The 16,605-nt window shown below is 49.5% G+C and overlaps 1 protein-coding gene across 1 annotated transcript; it reads left to right on the plus strand.

Annotated features, from left to right (window-relative positions):
* Window positions 1-13,017: 13,017 nt before the first annotated feature.
* Window positions 13,018-14,133, plus strand: HPDL (4-hydroxyphenylpyruvate dioxygenase like). Its single transcript, XM_011367581.1, has one exon. The coding sequence runs from the start codon at window positions 13,018-13,020 to the stop codon at window positions 14,131-14,133; it is 1,116 nt and encodes a 371-aa protein (XP_011365883.1).
* Window positions 14,134-16,605: the final 2,472 nt, after the last annotated feature.

The raw sequence follows: 16,605 nt of genomic DNA on the forward strand, positions 1-16,605 counted from the left end.
CAGGGGAAGGTGAAAAGAGTTCTGGAGATGGACGATGGTGCTGGCCGCACAACACTATGAATGTAATGTACTTAATACCACAGAACTGTACACTTAAAAATGGTAAATATTATGTGTATTTACCACAATAAAAAAACATGATAAATATTATGTGTATTTTGCCACAATAAAAAAAATAAAAGTCACCTTCTTTGCGAGGTCTTCCGAGCCACCCTTTGTAAAATGTCAAGCCTTGGGCAAGCTGGGAGACCGCCCAGGTCTTGGGAAGGTGGCGCTTCTTCTGCGCCTTTGCCAGAAGGGAAAGAGGAGGGAGTTTGGGAGAGGCGGGGGTATGGGAGGGGCAGAGCCAAATGGGCGCCAGTTCCTGGGGCGTTTTTGCCATCAACGGAGAACTAGTTGAGGAGGGCCAAAGTCAAGACTTTGGGGGAAAGGTGTGCACCTGGGTAGCCTCCGGACTTAGGATGGGAGCTGCGTGAGGGGCATGCCGCCACAAGTTCGGCTCCTCGGCCCTTCACAGCCCCCACCTCTACGGACCTGGCTGCTGTCTGTAGAAGGTAGCTGTGGCAGGAGGCCTCCAGCAGCGCCACCGCCCAGCCCCTTCTACCCAGGCGCCCTCCATTGGCGTCGTCTGGTTCCTTTATGTCTCGACCTGCGCGTCCACCTTCAGCCCTAACTGGAAGTCAGTCATGCCCAAGAGGACGCATCTTTCGGAAGTTCCACAGGGTCCTGACTCCAAGGAGACAGGGATCCTGCTTTGGTCGTGGCTCAGACGCCAGCAGGGCTGCGGGAAGTTGAGTCTAGTCCAAAGGGAGACCAACATCCGTGACCACCTTTACCCCCCAGCTAACCCCTTTAGAGTCCAGTCTGTGCCCTAGGTCAAGGTCAAGCACAGTGCCCTTGCAGGACAGGATACCCTTACATCCCAGCCAAGATGGGTCAGGGGTTCTATTTCTGCTCCCTCTGTCCATACCTAGGGCCCCTGAGTGGTAACCTGTTTGGCTGGAGCGAAAGCCTGGAGGCACTAGAGCTGTTCACTTGGGACCCTGACTGTGACAGCTTATTTTATCTTGGGGTCCTGATCCTGATAGCTTATTCTGCCCCAGCCCTCATAAAGCCCTATTCCCAGGGCTCCATCCACCAAAATCTACCATCAAAGCCAGGGCCCTCTCAGTGCCTTCCCAGTGCTCAGGCCTAGGGAGGAGTAGCCCTACCTTGCCTGTTTTTCTGGGTCTTACTGCGGCCCCTCTCCTTGTGACATACCCTTCATCCCCGGCTTTGTATGCCCTATCCCCACACAGGCAGCTTGTACACAGGCTAAAACCTGGACCCCTTGCCAGGCCGTAGCATGTACTATCTCATTTAATCACAGCAACCCTATGAAGTACTGTTATTCCCATTTTTACAGATGAGAACACCAAGGCTTAAAGAAGTTAAGCAATTTGGCCCAATCATTCAGCCAGTGAGTATTGGAGGTAGATTTCAAACCATTAGATTCTCATAGGAGCACAAGTCCCTAGTGCCAAAAATGTTGGGAACCACTGGCTTATGCCATTTGTCATTTTAATGCCCTTCCTTCCTAAACCAATCAAGAGCACCAGATGATGTCCCAGAAGGCTCCTAATTCCCCTAATTGCCTCAATCCAGTGCTCTCACACAATTGTGAGTCTCAAAGCCAGAAACACTCTCAGAAAGCTCCTCTGGTCCAGCAAGAGGGCAGGAAGCTGCACAGAGCAAGGAGGGCTTGAGTTCTAGTTCTAATAGGATTGGGAGCAGGAGAAAGGACACCAGGGCAGCCATTTCTTTCAGGTCTTGAGCCACCAGCAATTTTTCTGCAAATCTTGCTTAGGACAAAGGGGTAAAAAATGTTGAGAGACAAGCGGGGTTGAAAGAAGAGACAAGTGCAGCTGACAAATTGTCCAAGAGAAAGGAGACATGTGCCCTAGAAGCCATTTAGGTGGTTTATCTTTCTATATCAATTTCTCAGCACTATTTTACGGAGGAAATGAAAATCTGTAACCTAAAACATTTTTATATTAAATGTTTCAATTTAAATATTTTAAAATATTTTTAAAGGAACATTAGGACTTAAAAGCAAAATTCTCCATAATTTTTAAGCTAAAACATGAAGATGTTAACCGGAGAGTGGAGTCCTCTCCCGGCACGTTGTCCAGGTTCTTGATGTCTCGAACAAAGAATTGAGAAAGACACCGATATACAGCAGAAAACTAAAGTTTTATTAGAAAGGAAGGTACATTTCCAGAAGTGCAAGTGGGCCTGAGCTAGAGAAGCGTGCCTCAAAAGGCCTGGTAACAAAGACTTCAGGGTTTTTATCTCTTTTTTGCTATGGGTGGTTATTTTTCTTAGAGGAGTGGGCTTCCTTGATTGACAACTAGGACTGACAACTCAGTGATTCATCATTCTGCTTTCTGCCATGTTTGTTCCCAGAATTCAGTCTGTCAAAATGACATTAATGAACTTCCGGGCATATGCATCATGTTTTAATGATGGTATAATGAGGGTCAAGTGAGTTGAAGGTCGTTGGGGGTCTTCATTGCACAGGTGTGAGTGACTGTCTTAAACTGGTACCTAAATCTCTGCCTACTGGTTTCTTTGTGTTGTTGTGGTGTGATAATTTTACGACCCACGGAGCCAATTGAGATGACTTGTGAACCTTTATTAGCCGGCCAGCCACGCAGGGTCAGAGGAGATCAGCCCCGAGCTTCCAGAGGAGGCAGCTTATAAAGCTTAAGACCATATCCTGGTGGTCTTCTGAACAAGCAAGCAAGCAAGATTACAGAAAGCAGATGTTGGCTGTAAATGTACACAAAGACAAATGTTTCTGGGGAACTGTTAGATCAAAAAGGGCCTAGCAAGCAGTTTCGTTATCTGCATACTAGTGGCTGTCAGTGCTTTCCTGGGGGCTGGCGCCTGAAGATATCACTTCCCTGTGACTGATTTATTGGAAAGTTTTTTACTCCTACATTCCCCACTGGTTTTCAAAGGGAATTCAAATCATTGATTCTCCAACCTGGAGTGGTTGGTAGTTTGTTCTGAGGACCATGAGTTTTACTGTCTGGACCTGCTCTCTGACATAGGCCGTTATCCAATTAATTACACAGGGGCCCAATAGCAACCCCAGAAGTACCAATATTAGAGATCCTGTGATGGAGGTAAGCAGTGTAGTTAATCAAGGGGATCCATTTAACAGGTTCTCATACCAAGACCCTGTCTGCTGACGTTGTTCTTCTCTGTCATAGGAGTCTCTGTCTGACCAAGGCTAAACTATTTCTGATAATACCTGAATGGTTAGCATAGAAACAGCAAGTTTCACCCACAGCCATGCAGAGACCTCTTTGTTTCAGGAAGAGGAGATCTAGTCCTCTCCTATTCTGTAAAACTACTTCTGCTAGGGAGTTCACAGAGGTCTCTAGGTGAGAAACCGAAGTCTCTAAGTCTTGCAAGTCCTTGTCTACTTGTTGACTCAGAGTCCGGTAGTTAGCATCTCCCGTTACTAAGGCTGCCGTTCCAACAGCTGTTGATCCTGTAATACCTAGGCCTACTAGTGCAGGTATCAGGATAGGCGCCCTCTTAGTAATTTGATGGTCTAGGTACTGGAAATGTTCGCGGCCCCCTTCCCCAGAGTAGAAGTATACTTGAGGGGTAACATGAACTAGTACACAGAAGCCATTTGTCTCCTGGGACCAGTAGTTGGAGTTGATACAAGGGGTTAGACCAGTATTGCAGGCAAACCAGGTGCTTCATGGGGCAACTAAGTAAAACGGAGGAGTAGTATCTATGAGAGTGGTGCTGTTACAATTCTGGGCATAGGGTGAGGTGCTCAAGGGATAGCCAGTGGAGTGGATACAAGTTCCCTGGCCTTGTAGGTCTCCAAGAGTGAGCTTGGGGGTCCTACCCCAAGGGCACAAAGTGCTGTGTTGGGAGCTGAGCTAACTTGGCGAGCTCTAAGATAAGTGGCACTAAACTATTTTAAGCACTCAGTGTTTTCCAAGAAGGGAGCTTAATAGCAGAGCAGAGAGTTCTGAGTTGTGAGAACTTCACTGTTTTGCAGGATGAGTAATTTGGCTGACCTTGGGTCTTGACTGCTGTTTTCTCATTGCAATGCTATAAGTAGTGTGTTTTAAATGAACTCGGGGACACAGCTTGAATCTGTGCTCCCTCCTGCAATTCTGTCTGTCTTCTTTCTTTTCCTCAGCCCATGCTCCCCCCTTTCAGGTACCCTCAATTCCTTCGTCGGCTGGCTCCAACAGTGCTGCTATTGTTTACTGAAATATTCCTGATCTGGTGAGTGGAATTTCCAAAAGCAGCAGTAGCTCTGAGCCCTACATAGTATGGTGGGGCTGGGTTCAAACAAAACCAGCAATCACTAGTGATATTAGGGTTGGTTTGATTAACAAAGCTAAAAACTATATCTAGCATATCTAACATTGGGTTGAGGAGCTGTGGTGGCCCTGGGATGATCCAGATGGGGGGTAGGGTGGGAGTAGCACTTTCCGAGGAGTCAAGGGGTAGAGGGGGTGATGTCGAGGACAAAGGAATCAAGGGGTTCAGTAAGTGGTTGGGTCCTATGGGTAGAGGTGAGAAGCGGCAATTGACTTGCCGCTGTACAGTAATGAGTATACCAGGATCAACTCCCGATACGTATAAACGAAGCCCCCATGTCTTCCCTGTAGTCCAGGTCTGTGCATTCCATTGTTTCACAGTAAGGGTTACAGGGTTACAGTTTCCTAGATTAGTACATACAGACTGAATAGGGCGGCTGAGAGATATGTAATGATCTCTCCCTCCCGGTTCACTCTCCCATGGTGCGATTGTTTCGCAGCCCCAAGAGGCACAAGAATATTCATTTGGCTTAGCACATGTGGGGCTTCCTTCCTGAGGACACATATAAAGCTGTGTTCCCTGAAGGCCTTTTTCCATAGTGAGGTTTTCGCACCCATATGGGGATGACCAGAGTCGGCCCCTTGCCGTATAGTAAGCTTTGTCAGGCTGCCCGAGGATGGCACATAGATCTACATTGAGGTTGGCTAGAGGTATTCACTATGGAAATAGGAATGCCCGTCTCAGTTCTAGTTAACTTCCATCTATACACTTGGGGCTGGTGAGGATTGCTGGAGTGACGGTGAGTGACATGTAGGAAGGTAGAGACAATTAAGATGGCCCAGTCCGAACCCTTGAAAGTCTTATCTTTAGTGGGTCCTCTGACCGATGCGGGGTCCATTGTTCTGATGTCTGTGGTGGATGCGCAGCCTTGATCCTGGTATGGTGAATCCAATGATGGCGCCCAGCTACCTTGACCGCAGTGGGAGTTGTGAGGATGACAGGGAAAGGTCCGTCCCAGCGGGGCTCAAGAGAAGCAGGCTGTACCTTCTTTACCCAGATCCAATCACCTGGAGCATGGTTGTGTGGCTGGACTGGATGCTGAGCGGTTGTTCCGGTGGCAGAGACCAGTTGGTGGGTCTCCTGCCGTGCAAGATGGAGGGCCTGCAAAGACTTAAGCAGTGAAAAACTATGAACTTCTGTTAGCTTTTCTTCCCCTAACTTGGGGAGGAGAGGAGGGGGTCTTTCAACATTATTTCATAAGGCGTGATGCCCTTACAACAGGGCAAAGGGGAGGAGACTCACCCAGTTTTTGCCAGTTTCCAGCTTGAACTTAGTTAAGGTTTCTTTCAAGGTTCTATTCATTCTTTCTACTTGCCCTGAACTCTGTGGCCTATAAATGCAATGCAATTTCCAATTGACCCCTAACACCTTTGCTAGAGATTGGCTGATCTGGGCGATGAGCGCCGGGCCATTGCTGGGCCCCAGTGTTATGGGCAGGCCAAATCGAGGCATTATTTCTGAGACTAATTTCTTTGCTACTACCTGAGCTGTCTCCTGCTTGGTGTGGAAGGCTTCAGTCCATCCTGAAAAAGTGTCAATGAACACAAGCAAGTACTTGAATCTGAAGGTACCTGGGCTGACCTCAGTGAAATCCAACTCCCAATGTTCCCCCGGTGCCTGTCCACGAAGCCTCATCCCTTATTGTATTTCCTTGGGGGGCCCTGGACTCACTTGTGCACAGATGTGGCACCGGGCTGATATCTGCTTAGCCATTCGTTGTAGCCACGGGATGTAATAGTCTTTTTTTAACAGTTCGATTAACTTGGTCCCTCCCAGGTGAGTGGTCTGGTGAACCTGGGTTATAAGGTCTAGGCTCTAGGCCTCAGGTACTACCATGCGGCTGTCCGGGAGCCTAACCCACCCAGTAGATTCCTCTTTTCCTCCCAGCTTGCTGCATAGTTCAACTTCCCTTGGAGTGTAGGTAGGGGTGTCTGTTAGCACCCTGGGCAGTAGGTCCGGTAGAATGTCAATTGGCCCCACTGGTTTTCGGGCAGCCTCCTTTGCTGTCTGATCAACGAAAGAGTTGTCTTGTGCTACCTCAGAGCCCAAGTTCTGGTGCCTTGGGCAGTGGATGATTGCCACTTTCTTTGGCAGCCAAATCTGTCCCGACCTGCAGGACCTAGTTATTGCGTAGAACCCGAGGAGGACCGCACCTTGAAGAAAACATGGGCGGGAGAAAAGAGTGGAGGCAAGACAGTGTTCTGATCAAGCCTCAAAATTTTATTATCAAGTGGTTATATTTATACACTCAGGTGGAGAGGGCAGGGGCGGGACTGATCAGAGAGCATTTCGTTACAAGCTTATTGGCGACCACCAGATGAGGTGATTTCTGCCTGGCTGGTCAGAAACAGATGGGCTGTGCCAGAAGTTGCAGGCTCCCGCTCTGCAGGTGGCGGAATGGGGATCAAAGACACGAGATAAGGCCGGAGCTTCCCAGTGCCGTGGCTGTCCAAATGGTCGCAGATAGCAGAGTTTGTTCTCGGTAACAGGATGTGATTCTTATCTTTGGGTGCAGGCTTTAAGGCTCCCGACACAAATCGCCTCAAGAAGGGCTGGTATTTCTTCCTTATTCTTAATTTCTTTTCTTCCCAAGGTCAGTAGCCCCCCTTCCTTATATAACGCCCCATGTACATGTGCCATGGCAAAGGCATACCTGCTGTTCCGTGTAGATATTAACAGTCTTGTTTTTACCCCACCACAGAGCTTGAGTCACTGCTACTAGTTCAGCCCACTGAGCTGAAGTTCCATGGCTTAGGGCTTGTGCCCAGATGACTGTCTCAGTGGTAACCACTGCAGCCCCGGCATACCTGACTCCTTCTGAGACGAAGCTACTCCCATCTGTAAATAGTGTAGCGTCCGGGTTCAGCCAAGGACTATCTGTCAGGTCCGGTCTGGTGCAGGTGATGTTCTCTAGGACCTCAAGGCAGTCCTGCAGGGGTTGGCGAGGGTCATTGTCAGGCAGTAGGGTGGCTGGGTTGAGTGCGGCAGTTTTCAGGAACTGTATGTGAGGTGGGTTGAGAAGCAGGACCTGATGCAGGGTGATTCGAGCATTGGAAATCCACCGGTCCAGTGGACTGTGAAGAATTGACTCAACTGCGTGTGGGGTGATGATCTGGAGGGTCTGCCCTAGTGTCAATTTGAGGGCTTCCTTAGTGAGGATTGCAGTGGTAGCGATCGCCCTCAAACAGTTGGGCCATCCTGCTGCCACGTAGTCCAATCTTTTGGAGAGGTATGCAACTGGTCGCTCCCAGGGTCTTAGAGTCTGTGTCAGGACCCCTTTCACAATTCCCTGCACCTCGGTAACAAAGAGCTGGAATGGCTTTTCCAGGTTGGGCAGGGCTAATGCAGGGGCTGTGGTTAGGGCTGCCTTCAGGGCTTCGAATGCCTTCCTTTCTTCTTTTCCCCAGGCTAGGTCCTCTCCTTTCCCTCCGGTACTGGTGTACAGGGGCTTAGCTATTTCTGCAAACCCTGGAATCCAAAGCCTGCAGTAACCTACTGCTCCCAGGAACTCTCGAACCTGTCACTTGGTGCGCGGCTGGGGTATCCTTAGAATAGCCTCGATCTGACTAGAGGACAGGGTCCTTTTTCCTTTCTGTAGATTGTACCCTAGGTACGTCACTCGGGGAGTGCAAAGTTGAGCCTTCTTAACAGACACCCGATACCCATTCTTGTCTAACTCCTGGAGTAGGTCCTCAGTAGCCTGTTCACACTCTAATTGTTTCAGCTGCTAGCAAAAGATCATCAACATATTGTAGAAGTACTACCTCTGGGTGCCTCTGGAGAAATTCTACTAAGTTCTGACTTAGGGCTTCATCGAACAGGGTTGGGGAATTCTTGAAGCCCTGAGGCAGTCGAGTCCAAGTCAATTGTCCTGAGTAAAGTCTGTCTGGGTCTTCCCATTCAAAAGCAAAGATGGGCTGGCTAGCCTTGGCCAGCGGCAGAGTAAAGAAGGCATCCTTCAGATCTATGACAGTAAATACTTGATGACTTGGGGGTAGCTTGCTGAGAAGAGTGTAAGGGTTGGGGACCGTCGGGTGGATGGTCTCAACTCGCTTATTAACCTCCCTGAGATCCTGGACAGGCGGTAGTCATGGGTGCCGGGCTTCTGTACTGGGAGCAAGGGAGTGTTCCAGGGGGAGTGGCAGGGAACTAAGATTCCTGCCTCTCTCAACCTTCAAATATGAACAGCAATACCCGTTCAGGCCTTCTGACTGACAGGGTATTGACGTACCCGGGCTTCAGTAGCTGAGCTGGACAGAGTCACTATAAGAGGAGGATGATGTGCTACCAGGCCGGGGGGATTTGTTTCTGCCCAGACACCAAGAATCTTTTGTTAATTCAGTTAATAGGGGGTTTGTAGGTAAAACCCCTGGCAAGTTTGCTAGGGGCTCCTCTAGCAAAAGGTATTCCTCAGACAATGGGCAGGTGAGTAGAATGGCCGGTGGGCCTGACCCAACAGTCAGTTCAGTATGGCCTTTCTTGAAGGAAATTGTGGCCTGTAACTTCTGTAGCAAGTCTCTACCCAGCAGCGGGTATGGGCATGCTGGCATAACTAGAAATGAATGGGTAATTGTTCTTTTTCCCAGATCTGTTATCCTGCCTTGGGTCCAAGGGTAAGATATCCCTTGTCCAGTGGCCCCTTGTATAAGTGTCTTTTCCTTTGAGAGTGGGCCCTGGATGCTCTGTAGGACAGAGTAGGTAGCTCCTGTGTCTACCAAGAAGTTCACAGGCTTTCCCCAACTTGTAAAGTTACCCTGGGCTCCCGGGGGCTCATCATGTAAGAGCCCTGACCTCCTCATTCTGCATCCTCGAAGAGGACGAGGGGGGCCTTCTTTTTGAGGGCTTGTCTTTTTTCAGGGCACTCATTCTTCCAATGTCCCTTTTTCTTGCAATATGCACATTGGTCCTTCTCTAGCCCCACTCTCCTCGGTCCATTGCTTACCCTGGGTGCCTGTCCTCAGGCTCCGCCTTTTCCTGGCGGTCCCTTTGGCTGGGCTCCTTGCATGGTTGCAAGCAGGATCTTGGCCATTTTTTTAGTCTGTGCTGTATCTACCTCATCTCTATTGTTGAATACTCATTGGGCTATCTCGACCAGCTCAGACAGGTTCTTTCTTTCAAACCCTTCCATCTTCTGCAGTTTCTTTCTAATATCTGGGGCCGACTGACTGACAAAGGCTAAATTCACAGCCCTTCTATTATTAGGGTCCTCTGGGTCAATAGAGGTATACAACCGGTACGACTCTAAGAGTCGTTCCAGGGACGCCGCCGGTGATTCATCCTTAGTTTGGATGACCTCGCTTACCTTAGATAAGTTAGTGGGTCATCGGATGGCAGACCGGAGGCCCTGGAGCAGAAGCTGGCAATACCATTGGAGAGCCTCCTTACCTTGGTCGGTATTGGGGTCCCAAGGCAGACGGGTGTTCGGGAAAACATGTTGGACGCGGGCCAGATCGGTGGAAGGCTGCCCATTGGGCTCTAATACCATCCTTGCAGCCTCTCTTAGGATCTGCTCCCACTCCTCTGAGGTAAATGGGACCTGGAGAAGCTGCTGACAATCATCCCAAGTCGGCTTGTGGGTAAAGAAAATAGTCTCTAGGAGAGAGGTTAATCCCTGGGGTTTCTCTGAGAACGAGAGGTTCTGGTGTTTCCAATTGTATAGATTGCTGGTGGAGAAAAGGGACAAAGACCATGAATGGCCTCTGAGTTTCTCCCCCAACTGGGGGAGCCAATTGCTGGAGTGGGGTCAGGACTGCTGCCTGGTTTGAAGAATCGGAAACAGGATCAGGGTCTTGTGGGGGCCGGTACACAGTCCCAGTGCAGGTGTGGGGAGGACTCTGGAGGGGTTCTGCCTCCCGGTTAGATGGAGACAGGAATGGGTTACGAGGGGAGTAAGGGGGAGAATTAGTAACTTCGGGGTCCTCAGGGGGTGCCTGTAAGAAGGGGTAAAGAGAGGTAGGTGTCTGTCCGGGCGGTTTCTCTTTTGGCCCCTTCAGTGCTGAGAGAAGGACAGACTTGGAAGTCACCTTTGACTCTTGACCACAGCGGCAGCCCTTCAAGTACTTGGGGGCATCAGAAACAATACGACCCACACATCAATATGTGGAGCCTGATCAGGGTGGCCAGGATTTCCATAGATAATATCCCGCACCTGAAAGGCTGTTCGCAGGTTGAGTGACCCCTCTGATGGCCACCCTGATCCAAATGTGGGCCAATCTAACTGGCAGAACCTCTGAAGATCGAAGGAAGTGACACTAGCTCCGTAGGCTTGGGCTCGTCTCCTGAAATCCTTAAAATGGTTAAGGAGGCACTGAAGGGAGGTAGGACATTTTGAGGAAGAAGCCTGACCCATGTTAGTAAAAACAGGTAAGAAAAGAGAGAATCCCCACAAAAGCCAAATAAGCCAGGGCTAGGATCAGCCTCTGAGCTAGCATCCAGTCGGATGGGGCCACGGAGGCCAAATCTAAGGAAAGAATCAAAATAAGTAAACTTATGAAGACTAAAGCAATAGGGGAGTAACAGTACATTCAGCCAGTCTGGACAGACACAATACAGACAGACAAGACAAACTACAGATGACATAAAATGCTAGCGTACCCCAAAAAATCTGAATACCTGAAGTGAAGTCTGACGTCTCAGACCTTGACCGAACTGGGGAAGTATTGCCGCGTCCAGCCTTCCACTAGTTCTCTTTAGGGCCCACCGACAGACACCTACCTCTCCAAGTGCAGTCTGACTCACCGGTGAAGCTGCTCTGGATGGCTCATGCTCAATTGCTACAGAATTGAACCTTTTGTCCACCTGCCCTCCTGGGCGATTCTGCCTAGCATCCGGGGCTGAGGAACGTCTCTCAGCAGCTGTCTCCTGGACGGGGCAGGTCCTCGCCCAAGGTGGCCGGGTCACGGGTCTTAGGAGATTTCCCCCTCTGGAGAGATCTTGCTGAGGCCTCCAAATGTTGTGGCGCGATCAATTCTAAGACCCACGGAGCCAATTGAGATGAATTGTGAGCCTTTATTAGCCGGCCGGCGACTGATTCTCTACCACGCAGGGTCAGAGGAGATCAGCCCCAAGCTTTCAGAGGAGGCAGCTTATAAAGCTTAAGACCATATCCTGGTGGTCTTCTGAACAAGTAAGCAAGCAAGATTACAGAAAGCAGATGTTGGCTGTAAACGTCTTACACAAAGACAAATGTTTCCGGGGAACTGTTAGATCAAACAGGGCCTAGCAGGCAGTTTTGTTATCTGCATCCTGGTGGCTGTCAGTGCTTTCCTGGGGGCTGGCGCCTGAAGATATCACTTCTCTGTGACTGATTTATTGGAAAGTTTTTTACTCCTACAGTGTGAGTTTAAAAAAAATGCCTTCTGGCTTGCTTAATTGTGGGTGGATTAGGGTAGACCCCTTCTGAGATAGGATGACCTCTGTGTCTTTGCAGGCAGACCCGAAACCCCCTAACTGACTTTCCTGCCTACCTCTTTCCTAAGAGCCATGAACCCCCTTATTATTAGTATGGATGTTGAGGGACGGGAGGTCACTTCTTCGGTATCTGCTTCCTGCTGAGAATGGTTGTAGTCCCTGCCTACAGGGGTTTCATGGAGTTCTTTCCCTTTCTGTCTAAATCAGGGTGGGGTCTTGGGTTTCCTGCTGGAGTGCCACCTCAATCCCTAGACCAGGAAAAGAAAATACAAACTCGTTATTTGAATCATACATCTATTAATTTCTATTATTGATTTTCCTAGTAAGTGAGTAAAGGGAAACACGCTTGGTTAATATGTTTCTTAAAGAATAAAAAGAAAGACCTTTGGCTTAAAGTCTCCTACCCCCTCAGACTCTAAGGGCCCTGCCTGGCTTAACATTATTTCTGCTTAACAATGGGCTAATGACCTTTATCAAGAGCCAGAGGATCTGAGTCGCCAGGGCAATTATCAGGATTTGAGGGAGAGGGCCTTTTTCCAAAGAAAGGAGGGAAGAAAACTTAACTAGGTTTACTGAAAAGATTAACTCTGCAAGAGATGTCCCATTTCATTTCCTGCTAAAAGATTAAGCATTTACAAGTGATGTCCCGTCTCAAAATTGCTAAGAAAGTCTTTGCTTTTGGGGGAGAATTCCCTTTGCTCTGAGCCTAACGCATGGCATGGAGTGAAGGGAAGGCAACTAACTACTGGGATGCAGCCAGGGTCAGTGTCTGACGGTATGACCTAGCTAGAAGCTCTAGAAAGGAACAGCCTGGCCTGGCGTCCCTGCTGTACCCTTGGGGACTGCGTGGAGGCGGGGTGGGGGGGTGGGGTGTGAAAAGTATCCCCGGGGGAGTCGCTGGCTCCGCCTCCTCAATCCTGCTCCGCAGGCACCGGCTCTCTTAGTTTTCACCACTCACACAGCCCAGACCCTGTGGTTCCGAGGGATCTCCAGGGTGGGGTGGCGCAGCCCAGTAGAGAAAACTGCGAGGCTCCAAGGGGTCCGTCTGTGACTTCTTCCGGGAAAAGAAGGAGGAACGTGTTCTGCGGGCAAAACTGGACTCCACCGGTTTGCGACGACTAGCTTGGGATTGAGAGTTCTGGAGTCCGGAAGAACAAGTGAGCGACCGCAGGAGAAGGAGAGTCTGGGGTCAGTAACCAGACCGCCATGGCCGCCTTCGTCCGCCGTCTGTGCCACATCGCCTTCCATGTGCCCGCGGGACAGTCGTTTGCCCGAGATCTGCAGCGCTTCTTCGGCTTCCAGCCCTTGGCGGCGCGGGAGGCAGATGGCTGGCGGCAGCTGGCCTTAAGCAGCGGCCACGCGGTGTTTTTGGTGAACGAGGGCGTGGGGACGGGGGACCCGCTCTATGGCCTGGATCCGCGTTACGCCGTGCCCAGTGCCACCAACCTGTGCTTCGAAGTGGCAGACGTGGGCTCAGCCACCCGTGCGCTTGCACCGCGGGGCTGCAGAGTGCTGGTTCCTCCTGTTAGTGTGCGGGATGTGCAGGGTGCTGCCACCTACACCGTGGTGAGCTCGCCGGCAGGCAACGTCAGCCTGACACTGCTGGAGCGCGCCGATTACTGCGGACCCTTCCTGCCCGGCTTCCGGCCCCTGCCCTCTGCAACCGGCCCGGCCTGGATCAGCCATGTAGACCACGTGACCCTGGCCTGCACTCCCGGCAGCTCCCCCACACTGATGCGCTGGTTCCATGACTGCCTAGGCTTTCAACTCCAGCCACTGAGCTCAGGTGAGAATCCGGAGGTAGGCCTCGAGGTGGCAGCAGGATCTGGGCAAGGCGGGCTGAGGCTCATTGCCATGCAGACTTCACCAAGTAATGCTATCCCCACCCTTGTGCTAGCCGAGCCCCTGCAAGGAGCCACCAGTGGACAAGACCCATTGGAGAATTTCCTGGCCCAGCACAGGGGGCCAGGCCTGCAGCATGTGGCGCTGTATACCCCCGACATCATAGAAGCCACTGAAAGGGTGATGTTGTCCGGTGGCCAGCTCGTGACTCCTCCTGAAGGTTACTACCAGCAGCCAGGCAAGAAAAGTCAGATCTTAGCTGCCGGGCATGAGCCTAGCAAGCTGGCCGAACAGGGAATCCTACTAGATGGTGAAAAAGGCAAATTTTTGCTTCAGGTCTTCACCAAGTCTCTCTTTGCAGAGGACACCTTCTTCCTAGAGTTAATTCAGAGGCAGGGGGCCACAGGCTTTGGCCAAGGCAACATCCAGGCTCTGTGGCAGTCTTTGGAGGAGCAAGCTGCCAAAGGCCAGGAAACCTAAGGAGAGCTGGAGCTGGGTGCAGCCACCTGTGCTAGAGTTCTGGGGAGTCCAGCACAGGACAGAACCTGCGAGAACTGAGAAACATCTAGAGGCCCAGAGTCAGACTTTGTTCCTAGGGGTCAAGTGTGGCCTCCATGTCATCAGTACCTGCCAGAAGTTGAATCTCTCACTGAGGTTCAAAGAGGTGGGTGGGTGGGTGGGTGTGTGTGTGTGTGTGTGTGTGTGTGTGTGTGTGTTTTAACTATGAAATGTTTTTTACATAGTTTACATCTAATATAAATGGAAGATGGAAGATATAAAAGTTATACGATTAGGAGATAAAAACATAACGAATACTTTTGAAGCCTCCTTTCATGTCCTCCTGAAACGGGACATCACTTGTAAATGCTTAATCTTTTAGCAGGAAATGAAATGGGACATCTCTTGCAGAGTTAATCTTTTTAGTAAACCTAGTTAAGTTTTCTTCCCTCCTTTCTTTGGAAAAAGGCCCTCTCCCTCAAATCCTGATAATTGCCCTGGCGACTCAGATCCTCTGGCTCTTGATAAAGGTCATTAGCCCATTGTTAAGCAGAAATAATGTTAAGCCAGGCAGGGCCCTTAGAGTCTGAGGGGGTAGGAGACTTTAAGCCAAAGGTCTTTCTTTTTATTCTTTAAGAAACATATTAACCAAGCGTGTTTCCCTTTACTCACTTACTAGGAAAATCAATAATAGAAATTAATAGATGTATGATTCAAATAACGAGTTTGTATTTTCTTTTCCTGGTCTAGGGACTGAGGTGGCACTCCAGCAGGAAACTCAAGACCCCACCCTGATTTAGGCAGAAAGGGAAAGAACTCCATGAAACCCCTGTAGGCAGGGACTACAACCATTCTCAGCAGGAAGCAGATACAGAAGAAGTGACCTCCCGTCCCTCAACATCCATACTAATAATAAGGGGGTTCATGGCTCTTAGGAAAGAGGTAGGCAGGAAAGTCAGTTAGGGGGTTTCGGGTCTGCCTGCAAAGACACAGAGGTCATCCTATCTCAGAAGGGGTCTACCCTAATCCACCCACAATTAAGCAAGCCAGAAGGCATTGTTTTAAACTCACACAAAGAAACCAGTAGGCAGAGATTTAGGTACCAGTTTAAGCCAGTCACTCACACCTGCGCAATGAAGACCCCCAGCAACCTTCAACTCACTTGACCATCATTATAACATGATGCATATGCCCGGATGTTCATTGATGTCATTATGACAGACTGAATTCTGGGAACAAACATGCGCAGAAAGCAGAATGATGAATCACTTAGTTGTCAATCAAGGAAGCCCACTCCTCTAAGAAAAGTAACCACCCACAGCAAAAAAGAGATAAAAACCCTGAAGTCTTTGTTACCAGGCCTTTTGAGGCACGCTTCTCTAGCTCAGGCCCACTTCCACTTCTGGAAGTGTACTTTCCTTTCTAATAAAACTTTTGTTTTCTGCTGTATTTCGGTGTCTTGCTCAATTCTTTGTTAGAGACATCAAGAATCTGGACAACATGCCAGGAGAGGACTCCACTCTCCAGTAACGTCTTCTATGACCCCATTTCCCTCCACCCTACCCCCAATTTTATGATTATTAACCCCTTGCTTTTCTGTATTGTTTCATTAAATATGTAATATATCCCTAAATAAGTTTCATCTTTGAGGTAGGAATTTAAGACAAATTCTCCCTTGTGTTTTCCTTCTCCCTAGGAAGCAGCCTTGGCTGGTGGGGAGGGAATAGATCAGGGCTGAGCCCAACCACCTGCTAAAAGAGTGATATTGATACAGGACAGGGCAAATTTCCCCAAGTAAGGGGGAGACCAAGCTCTGCACTGAGAAAAGACAGTCCTTTGGCAGAGAGTGTAGAAAGAATTCAACACATGCGCCCAAGTTAGAGTCAAAAAGAAAAAGGGTTACACTCCACAGAGCATGGTCTCCTCTCTGAGGCACAGAGTGAGAGGGACCCCAAGTGTTAGGAACTTCGGTTTATATATCACTGTAGTTCCTGTGAGTTAAAGACTTTGTTTACCCATTTCCTTTGACATGGATATACAGTGAGGAAGAAGGGAAAGAGTATGTAGCTTGAAAGGCCTGTTGGCAGTTTCCAGGCTTTAATCCATAGATTCCCCATGGTTTTAGCCATAGCGAATGAACAATTTTGTGTAGGGCAGCCACTTAAAGACTCTGTTGTTCCTATTTCCCCATACACTGGTGTGGGGAATGGGTTGTTAGCAATCCTACTAGAAATCTTCCTTTGTTCTGAAGGTGTCCTCCAGATCAGCCTGGCTGCAGGGCTGATCATATTGCAGTCTCTGAATATAGCTTGATTTAACATTTTGATTCTCTTGCCTCCTCCCTACATTAATACCACTGCTCCAAGACCTGACCAGAGACCTGGAATGAGGGTGTAGGGTGTCAACCACTGGCAGGGACTCCCTGCAGCTGCCTTCTCACTCTTTCCTGGGGTT

Source organism: Pteropus vampyrus, unplaced genomic scaffold, assembly GCF_000151845.1.
Source record: "Pteropus vampyrus isolate Shadow unplaced genomic scaffold, Pvam_2.0 Scaffold135, whole genome shotgun sequence".
In the NCBI taxonomy this organism is placed as follows: Eukaryota; Metazoa; Chordata; class Mammalia; order Chiroptera; family Pteropodidae; genus Pteropus; species Pteropus vampyrus.